This window comes from Nyctereutes procyonoides, unplaced genomic scaffold, assembly GCF_905146905.1.
Source record: "Nyctereutes procyonoides isolate TBG_1078 unplaced genomic scaffold, NYPRO_anot_genome, whole genome shotgun sequence".
Taxonomy (NCBI): Eukaryota; Metazoa; Chordata; class Mammalia; order Carnivora; family Canidae; genus Nyctereutes; species Nyctereutes procyonoides.
The window spans coordinates 68,122,294-68,139,652 of NW_026575126.1; the positions used below are offsets into that span (position 1 = coordinate 68,122,294).

At 43.2% G+C, this 17,359-nt stretch overlaps 1 protein-coding gene across 3 annotated transcripts; it reads right to left on the bottom strand.

Moving 5' to 3' along the window:
* Positions 1 to 1,271: 1,271 nt before the first annotated feature.
* ZNF394 (zinc finger protein 394) lies at positions 1,272 to 10,651 on the bottom strand. Of its 3 annotated transcripts, none has more exons than XM_055339536.1 (3): positions 9,878 to 10,645; positions 6,953 to 7,088; positions 1,272 to 2,355 (listed from the first exon to the last, which is right to left on the bottom strand). In XM_055339536.1, exons 1-3 carry the CDS (start codon positions 10,313 to 10,315, stop codon positions 1,277 to 1,279), a joined length of 1,653 nt encoding a protein of 550 aa, XP_055195511.1. In that variant the 5' UTR covers positions 10,316 to 10,645; the 3' UTR covers positions 1,272 to 1,276. The 3 variants fall into 3 exon arrangements, with proteins under 3 accessions (XP_055195511.1, XP_055195513.1, XP_055195512.1); XM_055339537.1 differs by lacking the exons at positions 1,272 to 2,355; positions 6,953 to 7,088 and adding exons at positions 7,733 to 9,535; positions 9,662 to 9,747 and having other exon boundaries at positions 9,878 to 10,651; XM_055339538.1 differs by lacking the exon at positions 6,953 to 7,088 and having other exon boundaries at positions 2,167 to 2,355; positions 9,878 to 10,646.
* Positions 10,652 to 17,359: the final 6,708 nt, after the last annotated feature.

Consider the following 17,359-nt stretch of genomic DNA (forward strand, 5'->3'; position numbering starts at 1 on the left):
AGCGCTGGGAAGCTAAAGAATGATCAAATTTGACCCCCTTTCAGAGCTGGTGTTTCTTGTCATGATGGGTGTGCACATGCCATTGTCCCTCTACCACTACTACCCCAGAGGTGCTACAGCTGAGCAAAGGGGGAGTGCGGGGTGGTTGAGGGGAGGCAGCAAACCATGGCACAGAGGGAACCAGGCATCTTGAGATCAAGACCTGGGCTGAGATCAAGAGTCTGGCACATAATTGACTGGGCCACCCAGGTGCCCCTGATCACCTAAGTCCTAAAGTGTCAACTGCAAGCCTTCATTTCTTCCTTTCCACTTGGGAATGACATAGGTCTCCACATACCTCATACGGTTGCTTGGGAGTCAAATGGAAAAATATGGATGCATTTTGTGAACAGAATATTATATGAGGTCAGTGAATACTGTTATACAAGCAAGAGCTGAAGGAGCTTCTGCCTTTGGTGTCCTTTTGTGGAACATTCCCAAGGAGCACTTCCTTATGTCCCATACATTTAGAAACCTTGACAGAAAAAACGTGTTTTAGGCTATTTGATATCACAAGAGCCTCCCCCACTCTCCCCTACACAAAGCTTACTAAAACTTTACTACACTCAAGTTTAGTGAGGGTTTTTATCAAAACCAAAAAGTTATCAAATAAAGTGCCCTTAATTTAACAAGCTTTGAAAACCAGTGATGAGAATTCCTGGGTGTGTTTGGGTAGAGTTTTCCTTTGCCTCTCATTTAAAAAGAAATTAACAAAGAGTTATAAAACTGAACTTCTAGAATGGAGAAGAGAAACTCTGCAAAATTAATGTATAAAAAGGTAAAAAATATAGAATGCCTCTTGCACGCACCAAACTTTACATGGTGTTTTGGATTATCATGTGTTTGAAATCCTGTCCAGCACTGAGGCAGAAAGACAATTCTGTGGCTAAACTATTTCTTAGAGAAGTAAGCAGAGTGGGCAAGGTTTGGGTCAGAAAGTGGAGGTAAGAAGAGGGAAGGAGACAAGGACCAAACTGTCACGTGTCAGCCCTTGCTATCGTCAGGAGGCCCTTCCATGGAACCACCTCATCCTTTGAAGGGGCTCCCCACTTACACATTCCTGCCTCAACTTGACACTTTGGTAGGCACTGAGACTCAAGTCAGAGTGACTGATCTGTCTTGGGTGTGATGCCCGTGGAAATTCAATCCACAATCTACTGAAATACTCCAAATGCCAAAGAATGTAGTTTCTGGATAATGGAAACAAACAAACCAAAATAGCCAGGCAGCAGGCATGTCAAAACAGTGGGACTTTATTTCTGTGGATCCTTTGGTGTCGGATAAGGTGTGGACTCTGTCTAAAGCTTTCCCCACATTCAAGACATTTATAAGGCTTTTCTCCAGTGTGAGTCCTCTGGTGGGTAATGAGGGTTGCGCTCTGACTGAAGCGCTTCCCACATACAGAACACCCATACGGCTTCTCACCAGTGTGGACTCTCTGATGTTTGGAGAGGTCAGAGCACCGTTTGAAGCTCTTCTCACATTCTTCACATGTATAGGGTCTCTCCCCTCTATGTATCCTCTGGTGTCTGAAACGGTTGGCAGTGCGGCAGGTTTCCCCACACTCATTACACTTGAAGTGTTTCTCTCCCACGTGGATTCTCTGGTGCCGGTTGAGGTGTGAGCTCTGCCTGAAGCTATCCCCACATTTGGGGCAGGTGTAGGGCTTTTCACCTGTGTGTGTCCTCTGGTGTTTAATCAGGGCGGCACTCTGACTAAAGCTCTTCCTGCATTCTTGGCATTCGTAGGGTTTCTCTCCCGTGTGGATTCTCTGGTGTTTAAAAAGGTCAGAACGCTGTTTGAAACTCTTCTCACAGTGATCACATCTATAAGGTCTTTCTTCACGGAACTGCTGCCGGGTCTCAGAAAGACCTGCCCTGTGGGAACATTCCTCACTGTCAAGAGAGTTGTGAGCTTTCACCATCTGATGTCTTAACATGTCTGGACTCAGTTTACAACTGTATCCCTGTTTGTTCCCATTAACGGGCCTCTCTGCTGTCTGGGGGTGGTGACAAGGAACAAAGTCTGAACTTCGGGCACTGTTTCCAAATCCATTATTTTTGGAGTCTCTCTCTTCTGTGGGACCATTCTTGAGATCTGAGGTGCTAGTGAGTCCTTCCTCTTCAGGAGAATTTTCAAGTTTCAGTGGTGAGGAATGTCCTGACTGCTCTTCTATCCTGTTTGCGTGGGTATCACCACACTCTGAAAACAGGGGAGCCAGCCTAGGGGACCATTCTTGTAGCTGCCCCTGTGGCTCTACTTCTAAGATTTCTTGCTTTGGAATAAATTCTTTCTTCTCGGTTCTGGTCTCCAAATCTGAAACATTAAAAACAACAACAAAAGGCTGACATTTCATCCCTGTGCAGGAGTGAAACAAGCAAGCACTGTAGTACATTAACCGCCCCCCAAACCTTTTTAATATTCTCCATGAACCACTCAAGTTATTTGAATCAACCTGCCAGATGTGCTCATATTTACCTGCTTGTGCCTACACCCACAAACCCATCTCTTTCCCCCTGCCCCACTCCACTGTTAAAGGAGTCACAATATCATGATAGAGGCAGATCTGGAAGGGGTGTCAAGAAGGGCAGGACAGCCTGTACCCCATGAATGAAGGATGTTTTAACAAGAGAAATTATATTCCTGTGATGAGTTATGGTAACAGACATACCATGTGCCTCCAATGTTTAGAGGTAGGGTCTGGGTGGGAGACAAATCTAAGATGCACTGGAAGTCTATAAAAGAGCAGTTAAACCACCAGATTCCACCCCAAACCAGAATTTTTGCAGTTTACATCCCAGGGAGATTGAACCAGATAAATTCTGGATTGGGGGGCATCACGCACAGCTGAGAATGTATGTGAGACCCGAAACCATAAAAATTCTAGAAGAGAGCACAGGCAATAATTTATCTGAATCGGTTGTTTTCTATGTATGTCTCCTGAGGCAAGGGAAACAAAAGCAAAAATAAGCTATTGGGATATTAAAATAAAAATAAATAAATAAACTTCTGCAAAGGGCACCTGGCTGGCTCATTTGGTGAAGTTTGTGACTCTTGATCTCAGGGCTGTGGTTTTGCATAACCAACTGAGCCACACTGGCATCCTGTTGGTAAAATCATTTCTAATAGGGAATCTAGCCACGCTATGATCTGGATGTGGGAGAGGAATAGAAACATTTTCAGACCTGCAAACTTTCAAAAAATTAAGTTCCCAAGTGTATGTTCTCTGGAAGATACTGGAAGATGTTCTCCAACAAATTGAGGTGGGTAAACCAAGGATGAAAATGATGGGGTCCAGGAAAGAGAAAAGGAATTCCAGGGTGATAGTGAAAGGTTTTTGGGACAACAGCTGTGTAACAGGCCTGGAGACAAGGCCATTCACATTGGAGCAGAAGCAGCTTCTGGAGGATTCTTCCAAGGGGAGAATGAAACTGATGGCATATCTGATACACATGAACATAGTTTTGCATTTCTAACAGGGAGCCTATGGGTGAGCCAGTGTTCAATAGTTGGAAAAGTAGTGCATGCAAAATGAAGCATTATTCATTCCAGAGAAAATTAAAAGTTATAAAATAAAAAAACATATAATCATATAAGCTATGTGAGTAAATATAGATAATATATTTATAGGTGGAACACTGAAACATTATACATTGAAGTACAAAAGGACTGATTTAACTATGACAGTATTACAGACAGCTAAATGTGTGCATGTTGGAGAGACCTAATTCCTGTCTTCCTCAGTAGACAGTCAAGAGATAATATCTGAAATTGCACAATAAGTGTCCTATTTAGAAATATGAAAATAAATGCTAGTGAAAGACACATAAAAAATTTTAGAGTTGTTGTCTCTGCAAAGTTGGGATCAGGATTGAGAAGGGCCTGGTATTTTCCTAAGACTGGAAAAACACAAATCACAAAATAAGAGATTGAAAAATCTGACCATAGTTGACCCTTGAACAAGGGTTTGAGGGACGCCTGGGTGGCTTAGCAGTTGAGCGTCTGCCTTTAGCTCAGGGCATGATCCTGGAGTTCCAGGATCAAGTCCCACATCGGGCTCCCTGCATGGAGTCTGCTTCTCCCTCTGCTTCTCTCTCTCTGTGTCTCTCATGAATAAATACATAAAATCTTAAAAAAAAAAAAAAAGAGCAAGGGTTTGAATTGTGCAGGCCCACTAACGTGCAGATTTTTTGGTAAAGACAGTACAGTACTCTAAGAATGTTTCCTTTTCCTTATGATTTTTTTTTTTAATTTATTTATGACAGTCACAGAGAGAGATAGAGAGAGAGAGGCAGACACACAGGCAGAGGGAGAAGCAGGCTCCATGCACCGGGAGCCTGACGTGGGATTCGATCCCGGGTCTCCAGGATCGCGCCCTGGGCCAAAGGCAGGCGCTAAACCACTGCGCCACCCAGGGATCCCTTCCTTATGATTTCTTAAGAACATTTTCTCTAGCTCACTTTATAGTAAGAATATAGTATATAATACATGTAACATACAAAATATGTGTTAATTGGCTGTTTATGCTATCCATAAGGCTTCTAGTCAATGGTACGCTAGGAGTAATTAGGTTTTGGGAGAGTTAAAAGTTTTATGCGGATTTCTGACCATGGGGGGTGGCCAGTAGTTGCCCCTAACCCCTGCATATACGTCAACCATATATTAAAAAATTTTAATTCTACATAACTAAAGATGTCATTGAAAAAAAGAAAAGCCACTTATATAACCAGTAAAAACAGAGTTAATATAAAAAATACGAAGAACTGGGGATCCCTGGGTGGCGCAGTGGTTTGGCGCCTGCCTTTGGCCCAGGGCGCGATCCTGGAAACCTGGGATCGAATCCCATGTCGGGCTCCTGGTGCATGGGGCCTGCTTCTCCCTCTGCCTGTGTCTCTGCCTCTCTCTCTGTGTGTGACTATCATAAATAAAAAACAAAAACAAACAAACAAAAAAAAAACCGAAGAACTGCCACAAAGCAATTAAAAAAAAAAAAAAACACAGGAAAGGAAGGGAAATAGGATATAAACAGGCATTTAACAGAATGTCCAAAACAAAAATCTGAATATATTTAACCCAGCAGAAATCAGGGAAATGCAAGTTAAAACAATAAGATACCAGAGCACCTACTGTGTGCCAAGCACTATTCCAAGTGCTTGGGATATATTAGAACCAAACGGATAACCCCTCCTACCTTGTGGAGTTTACATTCTAGAAGGGGTGCTCAGACAGTAAAATAAACACAAAATAAATTATGGAAGAAGTCAGAGGGTATGATAAATGCTATGGACCAAGTTTAAGAAGGCAAGGGATAGGTCAGCAGTGTGGGAAGTGGGAGGAGACAGTGGAAGGCAAACTGCAGTATTAAACATGATGGTTAGGTCAGGCCTCATTGAAGACTGACAGCTAAGCAAAGACCTGAAACAAGTCAGGAAGTCTGTGCAGTGGAGGCATCAAACAGAGAAAAAACACAAGGCAGGATGCCCACCATGTTCAAGGAGCAGCAAGGTCAGTGGAGCTAAAGTACAGTGACAAGGCGCAGAGTAGGAGAGGAATGGGCAGGGCAATGGGGCCTTGTCACATTAGGCTTTTACTCTGTGTGAAATAAAGAGCCGGGGATCCCAGGGTGGCTCAGGGTTTGGCGCCTGCCTTCGGCCTGGGGGGTGATCCTAGAGTCCTGGGATAGAGTCCCATGTTGGGCTCCCTGCATGAAGCCTGCTTCTCCCTCTGCCTGTGTCTCTGCCTCTCTTTCTCTGTGTCTCTCAGGAATAAATAAATAAAATCGAAAGAAAAACAGAAAAGAAAGGAAAGAAAGAAAGAAAAAGAAAGAAAGAAAGAAAGAAAAAGAAAAAGAAAAGAAGGAAGAAAGGAAGAAAGAAAGAAAGAGCCAGCCATGGCAGGTTCTGAGCAGAGGTGTGATGTAATGTTTTAAAAGGAACACATGAAAAAAAAAAAAAAAAAGAACATGTGAGCTACTGTGTTACTATATCACACCATCAGTGGAACACCAAATGTTGACTAGGATGTACAGAAAGAATTCTCTTATATTGCTGGTAGGAGAACAAAGTGCTTATAGTCCTCTGAACAGCAAGATGGACAAATATGCCTAAGTCTATCAACTTTAGGAATTCCATATATGAACACAGAATGATAAGAATGTTCAATATAATGCTATTTATAACAGTGAAAAACTAGAAGCTTTGATGTCCATAGGACAGTGGATAAATGAATTTTGAACTATTCATACAATGAGATACACAAGAATTAAAATGAATGAACTAGAGCTGCGTGTGTCAACATGGATAAATTTCAAAAATGTAATGTTGGAAAAAAAAAGGCAAGATACAAAAGAATCCTACAGGCATATATATACCATCTAAAAATAATATATATGTTTACAGGTTTACGTATTCACATGTTCATATACATGTTTACATACACATTTTTGTTTATATAAAGAGAAATAACTTGTGTGCATGTAGCCATATGTACGTGTAAAAAATATAAAATAGGCATGGAAATAAATACCATCATCAGGATACTGGTTACCTCTGAAGAGGGAGTGAGGGGAACAGCTTCAGGGAGGGTACCCAGAGTTTCACCTATAATTGTTAACATTACTTGTTGGGGGGGGGGGAGAATGAAGCCAGTATGGCCAAATATTAAAATTTGATAAACCCCAGTGGTAGACACACAGGTGCCCATTATATTTTTCTGTATGTGTTTTATTTAAATGAACCAAGAAAAAAAAAAAAAAAGCTGAACTTATCACCTAACAATCCAGAAGAGCAAGGTCCTGCTGGGTCACAAAAGAGATTCTAACAGCTCTCAACCTGTGTGTGTGAGTGGCTCATAGATGGTTCTAGGTCAAGCCCTCCACAAATCACACACAGCTTGAAACAAAGTCAGCACTTACTCTGTGAGACCAGCGAGACTGTGTTTCTACAATCCTTCAGTGCGCTCTCCAGGCAGAAGTCCCTCTGAGCTGCGTCCCGACGGTCCCACTCCTCCCAGGTTAGAGACACAGCCACATTCTCAACCTTCACCAATTCCTGGAACAACATGAGACCTCCATTCAGCACCTGCTGTCCTGGGACAGCATAAGTGACCACTAATCTCAGGATGAGGCCAGACTCCAGAGGAGTCTGCAACCACTGAGCAGGAAGCCCTAGGAATCAAGTAACAGTCATGGCTATTAAGTCTTTTCCAGTGTCTTCTACTGACTGGAGTTTCAAAGTAGACAGAGGCTGAAATTCTCTTGCAAACTTGAAAAGCCCTTCTGTGGGAGCCTTGGTGTCCATCGAAAGATGAATGGATAAAGAAGATGTGGTTTATGTATACAATGGAATATTACTCAGCCATTAGAAACAACAAATACCCACCATTTGCTTCAACGTGGATGGAACTGGAGGGTATTATGCTGAGTGAAGTAAGTCAATCAGAGAAGGACAAACAGTATATGTTCTCATTCATTTGGGGAATATGAGTAATAGTGAAAGGTAATATAAGGGAAGGGAGAAGAAATGTGTGGGAAATATCAGAAAGGGAGACAGAACATAATGACTCCTAACTCTGGGAAATGAACTAGGGGTGGTAGAAGGGGAGGAGGGCGGGGGGTGGGGGTGAATGGGTGACGGGCACTGAGGGGGACACTTGACGGGATGAGCACTGGGTGTTATTCTGTATGTTGGTAAATTGAACACCAATAAAAATTAATTTATTAAAAAAAAAGAAAAGCCCTTCTGTGGACTATCTACACTAATTTGGGGAAAGAGCAAAGTCTTCATTTGAATTACATCATTGTGATTTATCAAAATGGAAAATCTGACATAAATGAAAAATATAGTTAACCAGGAAGTCCAAATTCCAGCACTGAGATACGGTTACCCCATGTGTGAAAGCAAACAAATAATTTAAGATGAAAGTAGCTTACTGACAGCAGGTGCTTCCCTTGACCACTGCACAATAAGATAATTATCCAACAGGATGATCTTTTGAGATAGCTTATTTAAATATAAGTTGACTGGGCAGCCCGTGGGGCTCAGTGGTTTAGCACCACCTTCAGCCCAGGGCATGATCCTGGAGACCTGGATGGAGTCCCATGTCAGGCTCCCTGCATGGAGCCTGCTTCTCCCTCTGCCTGTGTCTCTGCCTCTCTCTCTGTGTCTCTCATGAATAAATAAATAAAATCTTTAAAAAAAAATAAATGTAAGTTGACCATTCACAGAAGGTAAAACCACAGTTCTTAGGAAGGGAAAGTTCTAATACTGGTGTGGGGGAGATGTCTGTCTAGGTTTCGATGACACGTCACAAACTGACTCCAAGGATCTCTCACTAAACAAAAGGAAAGGGAAATATATTTTAAAATGTTCTGTATGTTATGTTTTGACATCTTAAAAAAAGATCTAAAAAAAAATTAAAAAAAAAACTTTTTTGGATAGAGAGGTGGCCCTTCCCAGGGCTAGTCAATTCTTAGAACAAAAGGCTCAGTCAAGACTGTTTAATCTCAAGCCATACCTCCTCTACCTGACCTGTACGCTCCAGGAGGAAACATTCCTCTGCCTTAATCATCCTACAACCAGGTATCAGCCAACTAAGGACAAGCCCCATATATTAGAGCCTGTTGAAATTATTCAAACCAACCAATCCTAAACTGTTCCCCTGGTCCTGCCTAGTCTATCTGGGAAACCTCAGTAGAGGCTCTGGCCTAAACCTTCCCTTTGCTCCAGTTTTCTGCTTCTGAACAACCCTGGTGTCCTTCCCAGGAAGCTCTGAATGTCATGCTGTGTCTCCTGTTTCTAAGATCTGAGTATAATAAAATTTTTTTCCTCTGCTTCTTTGTAAAAGAAAATCATGCTCTTGCGCCTCTCTTCTGCTCTCAATGCTCTGAATACTTTCACTACCATTTTCCCTCACTTGATACCAGATGTAGGGGTTTTTCACACCTCTCACAATTCTTTCATACCAGCTGGGTGTCCTAAAGGTTAACTCAATTCTGATACTATCTACCAGGATAGAGTCAGATCCCACAAGTTAAGGGCTCTGTCCCACAAGACTACCCTCCCCTTGCAACTTTGGAAGCCAATCACAACTAATAGATCTCCAGGTTACCCACAATTTCTGTCCGACATGCCCTCAAATCAGAGGTTCCTATGACCTCTCCCTACCAATTCAACTCTTTGCCTGAAGAGCTCAGAGTAGGGAAACACTTATGTGTACCAGTTTATTACAAAAAAGATATAATAAAGGATACAGATAAACAGCCAAATAAAGATACATAGTGAGGTCTTGGGGGTGTGTGTGTCTGGAGCACAGGAGCTTCTATCCCCACAGAATTGGGGTTTGTCACCCTCTGGGTATATGGATGTGTTCACCAACTGGAAGCTCTCCGAATTTCACACCACTGGGATTTTTTATGGAGTCTTCATCACATGGGCATGATCAGTTAACTCCATTATAGTTCCATTATCACCTGTAGGAGGAGGGGGTCGCCAAACCCCTAAAAAAAGTAAAACAAAGTGGCAGGAAACTGCTGTTCTAGCCTAAGTAATCAATGACATGATATCACTTTCCATTTGACATCTTTCTCCCTCAAATAATCTAGTTAGACAAGAAGGTGTCTTACAGTGGATAGACCATACTCCCACGTTGGTTTTGTGCACAGAGGTCTATAACTCGAGGATCCTGGTTGTATTTACTTGTCACTGTTTCCTACGGAAAGAAAATTTCACGCGCATCCTGAAGTTCAGACAAAATGTAAGGAAGGAAGGTCTGAAACTCAGAGCATCCGGCACGCCTCTCTTCCCTACACCCACGCCACCAGAACACGTTCACTCCTCACCTGGGCGGAGGCCCCAACAAGCGCTCCCTGGATAGCGCGCACCACGGCCGCAGCCATCTCCCCGCTCTGCGGGCTGTGCTTCCGCACCCAGGCCTGAAGCTCCTGGGGCAGGATGCTCAGGAACTGCTCCAGCACCAGCAGCTCCAGGATCTGCTCCTTCGAGTGTAGCTCCGGCCTCAGCCACCCGCGACAAAGTTCCCTGAGCCGGCTGAGCGCCTCTTCGGGTCCAGCCGCCTCCTGGTACCGGAACCGCCTAAAACGCTGTCGCGACTTTTCGGGATCCTGACAGCTCCCCGGCGGGTCGGGCTCCTGACCTCCGGGGGAGTCTTCCTCCACTTTCACTATCAGAAGTCCATCATGCGGAGACCTCGCGGCTGCCATCCAGGCTCCTGACTCGGCGTCACGGACCTGACTCGCGGTCAAGTTCGAACTCATCATCCTTTTCCGGCGCGTGCTGACTTTCCCGGAGTTCTGCCTTCAGGTGACAGGACGGCAAACTCTGCAAAAAACCCCGGAACTCCTCGGACCTCCCCAGAACAGAGGATCCTGACTATCCCGTCCCAACCCTACCCCGCCGGGTCCCCTCCAACACCTTTCCCGCCCGCACGAATTCCACCCATAGCCCGCCTCGACCCGTGACAAAAAACGTACTCAAAAAACCAGGGCGGAAGTGCGTCACCGACTCCCTGCGGTGCCCACCCCCGGGTGCATTTCCGGGGCGTCTCTAGGCAGCCGGGAGGAGTGAGGTCCATCTCAGTGGTTTGCCCTTCTGCCGCTTCCAGAAATAATCCTACGAATGTGTATGTTCCCTCCCGGAGGAGCTTACAGTCGTTCAGTTAAGAGCACTAAATGATACTCTTATCCCATAACTTGAATATTACTTTGTTTTCAATATTTTTATTTACTTATTTCTTGATTTTATTTATTTGAGAGCGAGGGTGAGAGAGCACAACAGGGGCAGCAGCAGAGGGAGCCGGAGAAGCAGGCTCCCCTCTGAGCAGGGAGCAGCATGTAGGGGCTGGATCCCAGGATCCTGGAATCATGACCTGAACTAAAGTCAGAATATTCACCGACTTAGCCACCCAGGCACCCCTTGAATGTCATTTTTTAACACGTTGTGAATAAAGTTTTTAATTTTGTTGTAGGAAAAGTTAAAAGTCCAGCTGTACGATGAGTGCTGAACATTCATCCATGTGGTATTTGTTTATACAAGAAAGGTTTTGTACAATATTTGATCCATGCCAAGGCATCCTGCTTGACACCATAGTCACAAAGCTGAGTAAACATAGTCTCTATCCTCAGCTTCTTAAGAGAGTCAGACATTTCAATCCTTACAGGACTGGGTTGGTAAATGCAATACTTAGGCTTGTATGCACAGTGCATTTATGTGACTAGAGGTGGAGATAATCAGCCAGGCTGATGGGGAGGGTACAGTGACTTTACCCAGGAGGATAAAGTTTAAAATGTCCATGTGGACCGAAGACATATTTTAGTTAAAAAAAATAGTTTTGATAAATCTATAGGCAATAAATCCCTAATAGATTACATCCCACTAAATCCCTCTAACATTAAGCTTTCCCATGTGCAACTCCCTTGCAATGTCTCACACTCACTTGTCAACTTTCTCAGGCATCAAACACAGCTTTCTGGTGATGCCCAGGAGGCACCGGTGCAGCCCTGGGCCTCTCCTCGTGGCCTTGTCTGCACACCGTGAGGCCTAGAGCAGCAGAGCTCTGGTCCCTGTTCGTGTCCTGGGGTTTGCCGTAAACCCTTCCACTCCAGGCTCCGCAGGCCTGCTGCCCCCTGTCCCAGAAAAGCCTGAGCTCTTAGGCTTGAGTCCCCCCCCCCCAAATCTGTTATTTCATCTATTTGGAAAAAAAATGTTGGGCAAGACCCTTTTGCTAGCAGGGGTGAGGGAAAGAGAATCTATTTTTAATAAATAACAAGCTGGAAAGACAAAAAAAAAAAGTTGTCAAGGATTTTTTCCTCTTCCTAGCCCAACCCTTCTGTTCTATCATTTATTCACTCTCCCTCACTTTTAAATATCAGCATGGACACTGGGACCACTCCCTCTCCCTCTTTTTTTTTCCTATGCTTCCCTGGTTTCTATTATATCTGTGTCTGGCATCATATTGAATATGCAAATAAACCTCTTTCAAAAGAACTTAAAGGTAAAAAAGCAGATAGGAAGAGCCCAGTCTTTTTTTTTTTTTAATTTTTATTTATTTATGATAGTCACACAGAGGGCGAGAGAGAGAGAGAGAGAGAGAGAGAGAGAGAGAGAGGCAGAGACACAGGCAGAGGGAGAAGCAGGCTCCATGCACCGGGAGCCCGACGTGGGATTCGATCCGGGGTCTCCAGGATCGCGCCCTGGGCCAAAGGCAGGCGCCAAACCGCTGCGCCACCCAGGGATCCCTTTTTTTTTTTTTTTTTAAATTTTTATTTATTTGGAAGAGCCCAGTCTTAAAGAAAGAGCAAAGCCAAAAGGCCAAACTCCCCACAATTCCTAAGGAAAAGTACTTTTCACTGAGGAAGAAAGGCGGGGAGGTGAGAGGCGCAGTCTATGTATGTCTATCCATTTCCTCTTCATGGTTCCAGGATCTTTGTGTTTTCTTTTCTTTCTTTGTTTTTTAAGATTTTATTTATTTGAGAGAGAGAGCGCGCATAAGCGGGGGGGGGGAGGGTTAGAGGGAGAAGCAGACTCCCTTCTGAGCAGGGAGCCCAATGGTGGGATGCTTTTGGGGTGGGGACACGACACACTCAATTCCAGGACCCTGAGACCATGACCTGAGCTAAAGGAAGAAGCTTAACTGATTGAGCCACTCAGGTGCCCCTGTGTTTTCTTTTCATTGATATTTATTTTATTTTATTTTATTTTTTTTAAGATTTATTTATTTATTTATTTATTTATTTATTTATTTATTTATTTATTTATTTATTTATTTATTTATTTATGATAGACATAGAGAGAGAGAGAGAGGCAGAGACACAGGAGGAGGGAGAAGCAGGCTCCATGCCAGGAGCCTGACGTGGGACTCGATCCCGGGACTCCAGGATTGCGCCCCGGGCCAAAGGCAGGCACTAAACCGCTGAGCCACCCAGGGATCCCCTCATTGATATTTTTTAAATGGAAGAATTTTAGATATGAAAAAGGAACATAATGAGGAGGAATGAAGAAAATAATTTCTTGAGGTTGGGGCAAAAGAAATATAAGGTATCTTGTTCCCTGCCTAGAGTTCAAACCATATATATACGTTACTTTACTTCTATTACTGCACCAAGGACAAATACCAAAGAAAACACCTGTTGTAGAGAGTTATTGATTGTAAACACACTAACCAAGGGCTGTTCCTGTAGGCTGAGATGTGGAATGAAGAAACAGCTTTACAGCAGCCTTGTTGAATAGAGCCTGTCCTTGCGAATGAAATTCTCTGTAAGGAATTTCAACCATAGCCTGCATCATTAAAAATGTTAATGTTCATTTTTTTCTTTGTTTCTTTCTTCTCTTTGTTTTAGAGGGAGAGTGTTTAAGTGGAGGGGTGGGGTGGAGGAACAGGAGGAGGGGTAAGGGAGAGGAGAGAATCTTAGGCAGGTTCCACACTTAGAGCGGAGCCCTTCATGGGGCTTAATTTCACCACTGTGAGATCATGACCTAAGCCAAAATTAAGAGTCGGATATGAGCCACTCAGGTGCCCCTTATTGTTAATTTGTAATGAAACTTCACCTTCCTCCTTAGTCATGAAAAATTTCCATGAAGTATTTAAGATTTTATTTATTTATTCATGAGAGACAGAGAGAGAGAGAGACAGAGACAGAGACAGAGACATAGATAGGGAGAAGCAGGTTCCCTGTGGGGAGCCTGATGTGGGATTTGATCCCAGCACCCTGGGGATCACAACCTGAGCCAAAGGCAGATGCTCAACCACTGAGCCATCCAGGTGCCCCTCCATGAAGCATTTATATCAGGAATTGGGTAGTATGATGACTTAATTTTCATTTCATCCAAGGAAAGTTTTTTTTTTTTTTTAATCTTTTCTGCTGTGGCACCAAGTCGCGGTTTACACATACCCACAGGTGACAGGGCTACCTGAGGCCTTGTTTCTCAAAGTGTGGGCCACAGACAGCACACTGGCACTTCCTGGGAGCCTGTTAGAAATGCAGAATTTCAAGCCTTGCTCCAAACCTACTGAATCGGAATGTGTGTTTTAAAAAGATCCGCAGGTGATTTGTGTGCACATAAATTGAGAAGCAGTGATCAGATGAATCTTTCTGACCAGTACAAAATTTAAATATTGTGTATAAATATATTACCTATGTCTTTATATGTATACATAAATATTCTGTGAGGATGACAATGTGAAGCAGAGTTGTATCTCAAGGAAACTGTGGGAGGAATGGAGCTCCACCACAGGTATCTTGCCTCCAAGCATTTGAAACTAAGCTTTAATTCAGTTTGCAACAGGAATTTTGGAATTTTTGTCATTTTTTTTGGAATTTTTGTCATTTTTTAAACTTTATTTTAAAATATTTTATGATGATATGATTTTGACCCCAGGACTCTATTATATGACTGTAACTTTTATTATAGTATGTTTGAAAATATAAATACTGGGGCACCTGGGTGACTCAGCAGTTGAGCATCTCCCTTTGGCTCAGGGCATGATCCTGGGGTTCTGGGATTGAGCCCCCAGAGTTGGACTCCCTGCTCAGCAGGGAGTATGCTTCTCCCACTCCCTCTGTTCTTCCTCCTCTCCCCCATGCCTGCTCATGCTTTGTCTCTCTCTCAAATTAAAAAAAAAAATGAGTACAATTAATATGCTGATTTATGAATTCAAAGTCCCAGGTAATGTCAGAATTCCATATGACATCTCTATGGACTAAAGTTAAAATTACTAACTAATGATTTATCCAAAAGTTGTGCAAAAGCACAGGGAGTTAAATCCTATCTTATACTTTAGTAGCTAAGTGGCTATACTAGTCTGTGCTTTGTTTTGGTTAGACATTAACAGGGCATGAAAGAGGTGAAGGCAGATTTTTTTAGGATATGTCTTTATGACAGATTCATTTCTAAAGAAACAACTTCAGGGATCCCTGGGTGGCGCAGCGGTTTGGCGCCTGCCTTTGGCCCAGGGCGCGATCCTGGAGACACAGAATCGAATCCCACGTCGGGCTCCCGGTGCATGGAGCCTGCTTCTCCCTCTGCCTATGTCTCTGCCTCTCTCTCTCTGTGTGTGTGACTATCATAAATAAATAAAAATTAAAAAAAATAAAGAAACAACTTCATTATTCTCAAGGCTCAGGTTTGTCATTCTAGAAATTTGGAGAAATATATAACAATTTAATGATATAAGTGATCCATGTTTATATCTGATCTCTCCAAATGGTCTGAAAGTCCCTGGAAGGCAGAAACTTTGTACAAGTCTACTTATTCATCTCTGTGGGAACGTTATCACAACCTGGCAGGAAGTCAGAAGTTCTTTCCCAGTATTGCCGGACAAGGCTTCTACTAGGGCCAGGTGACAAAGGATGGGTAAAGTAACAAAGGACAGAATGCAAATTCCTAAGTACAGACAAACTTAGCTTCAGAAAATATCCAGTTATATAACTAATTATGGAATCTGGAAGTGAATAGCAAGTACTGAGAGGGCACTACAAGCATCTTTCATCCCCTCCCATCAAGGTTGTCTGCTTACCAGCTGATTACCAGTCTGGGTCTAACAGCTCCTGCCTCTGGGTTGTATGGGCTCTAGTTATGATATACTGTCTCACCTTTAAAAAATAATTTTAAAAATAATTTAAAAATAGGGCAAGCATAGGGGCACCTGGGTGGCTCAGTTGGTGGAGCATGTGACTCTTGATCTCAGGGTCATGAGTTTGAGCCTTACGTTGAGGGTAGAGTTTACTTAAGAAAAAATTATATGGGGAGCTTTGGCTGGTTCAGCATCTGACTTTGGCTCTGGTCATGATCCCAGGGTCCTGGGATCAAGCCCAGCATAGGACTCCCTGCTCAGTGGGGAGCCTGCTTATCCCTCTCCCTCTGCTGCTCCCCCTGCTTGTGCTTTCTTGCTCTGTGTCAAATAAACAAATAAAATCTTAAAAAAAGAAAGTTCAAGAATTGATAAAAAAAAAATATAGGGCAAGGACATACTTGATCTTAGCCAAAAGGCCGAGGAGCGATAAAATAGGACAAGGATAAATGGGGCTAGGGATAAAATGAGATTACAAGTTGCCTACTGTAAGCTCCTATGTACTGGCAAAAGATAGCTCATGGTTTGGCTCTGAAAAGCCTTAGTAGCCAATGCAAGAGAAAAACAGGATCAGTTACACGACATGCACTGTATCTTGGGTAAAAGCAAACTATTAATAGTAGCTTAGGAGAAATCCAGCTATTCTTGATACCAAGCAGGAAGAGAAATTTCCCATGAGTGCCCAGGAAAAGGACACTATGTGACATAGTGGACAGTATTTTAAGAACTCTGTAATAAGGGCAGCCTGTGTGGCTCAGCCGTTTAGCGCCACCTTCAATCCAGGGCCTGGAGACCAGGGATCTAGTCCCACGTTGGGTTCCCAGCATGGAGCCTGCTTCTCCCTCTGTCTGTGTCTCTGCCTCTCTCTCTCTCTCTCTGTGTGTGTGTCTCTCATGAATAAATAAAATCTTAAAATCTCTGTAATAAATAAAATTAATGGATTTTATTATTTTTTAATTTTATTTTTTTTAAATTTTATTTATTTATTTATTTATTTATGAAAGTCACACATAGAGAGAGAGAGGCAGAGACACAGGCAGAGGGAGAGGGAGAAGCAGGCTCCATGCACCGGGAGCCCGATGTGGGATTCGATCCCGGGTCTCCAGGATCGCGCCCTGGGCCAAAGGCAGGCGCTAAACCACTGCACCACCCAGGGATCCCCGGATTTTATTATTTTTTTAAATGTAATTTTCCTATATCCTATTTTTTAAAAAAGATTTTATTTATTTATTCATGAGCGATACAGAGAGAGAGAGAGAGAGAGAGAGAGAGGGGAAGAGACACAGGCAAAGGGAGAAGCAGGCTCCATGCAGGGAGCCCGACGTGGGACTCGATCCTGGGATTCCAGGGTCAGGCCCTGGGCCGAAGGCAGTGCTAAACCGCTGAGCCACCCCAAATTAATGGATTTTAATGCTCTTTCAATGTTAGCTGATGGCAAGCACCAAAGCACAATTCAAAAGAGCTAATTCTGTGAAGGGAGGAAGGAGTGTTGTTTAAGTATTCAGCTCTTTCAAGATCTGGCTTAATATAAAGACAAAATTCAAAGTGCTTAGAGCAGCACTTTCCAGACCTTCCAACCTGTGCATTCAGACTGATGGTTATGTGAAAAGTCCATTTCCAGTACTAACTGGATCATCGCTCCTTTCTCTCCTCTTGATACTATCCTATTGTAGTATATTGCAAAAATGGCCAAAAAAGTCAAACAAAAAGTATAGGACTACACTTTGCAGTCCCT

What these genes read in the sequence shown, in the direction of transcription:
- ZNF394 (XM_055339536.1), bottom strand. Translation starts at nt 10,315, where the DNA reads ATGATGAGTTCGAACTTGACCGCGAGTCAGGTCCGTGACGCCGAGTCA. An exon ending in TTGTTGGGGCCTCCGCCCAG is followed by an intron (nt 7,089 to 9,877) that starts GTGAGGAGTGAA and finishes ATGTTGTTCCAG; the next exon opens with GAATTGGTGAAGGTTGAGAA. An exon ending in AGTCTCGCTGGTCTCACAGA is followed by an intron (nt 2,356 to 6,952) that starts GTAAGTGCTGAC and finishes TTAATGTTTCAG; the next exon opens with ATTTGGAGACCAGAACCGAG.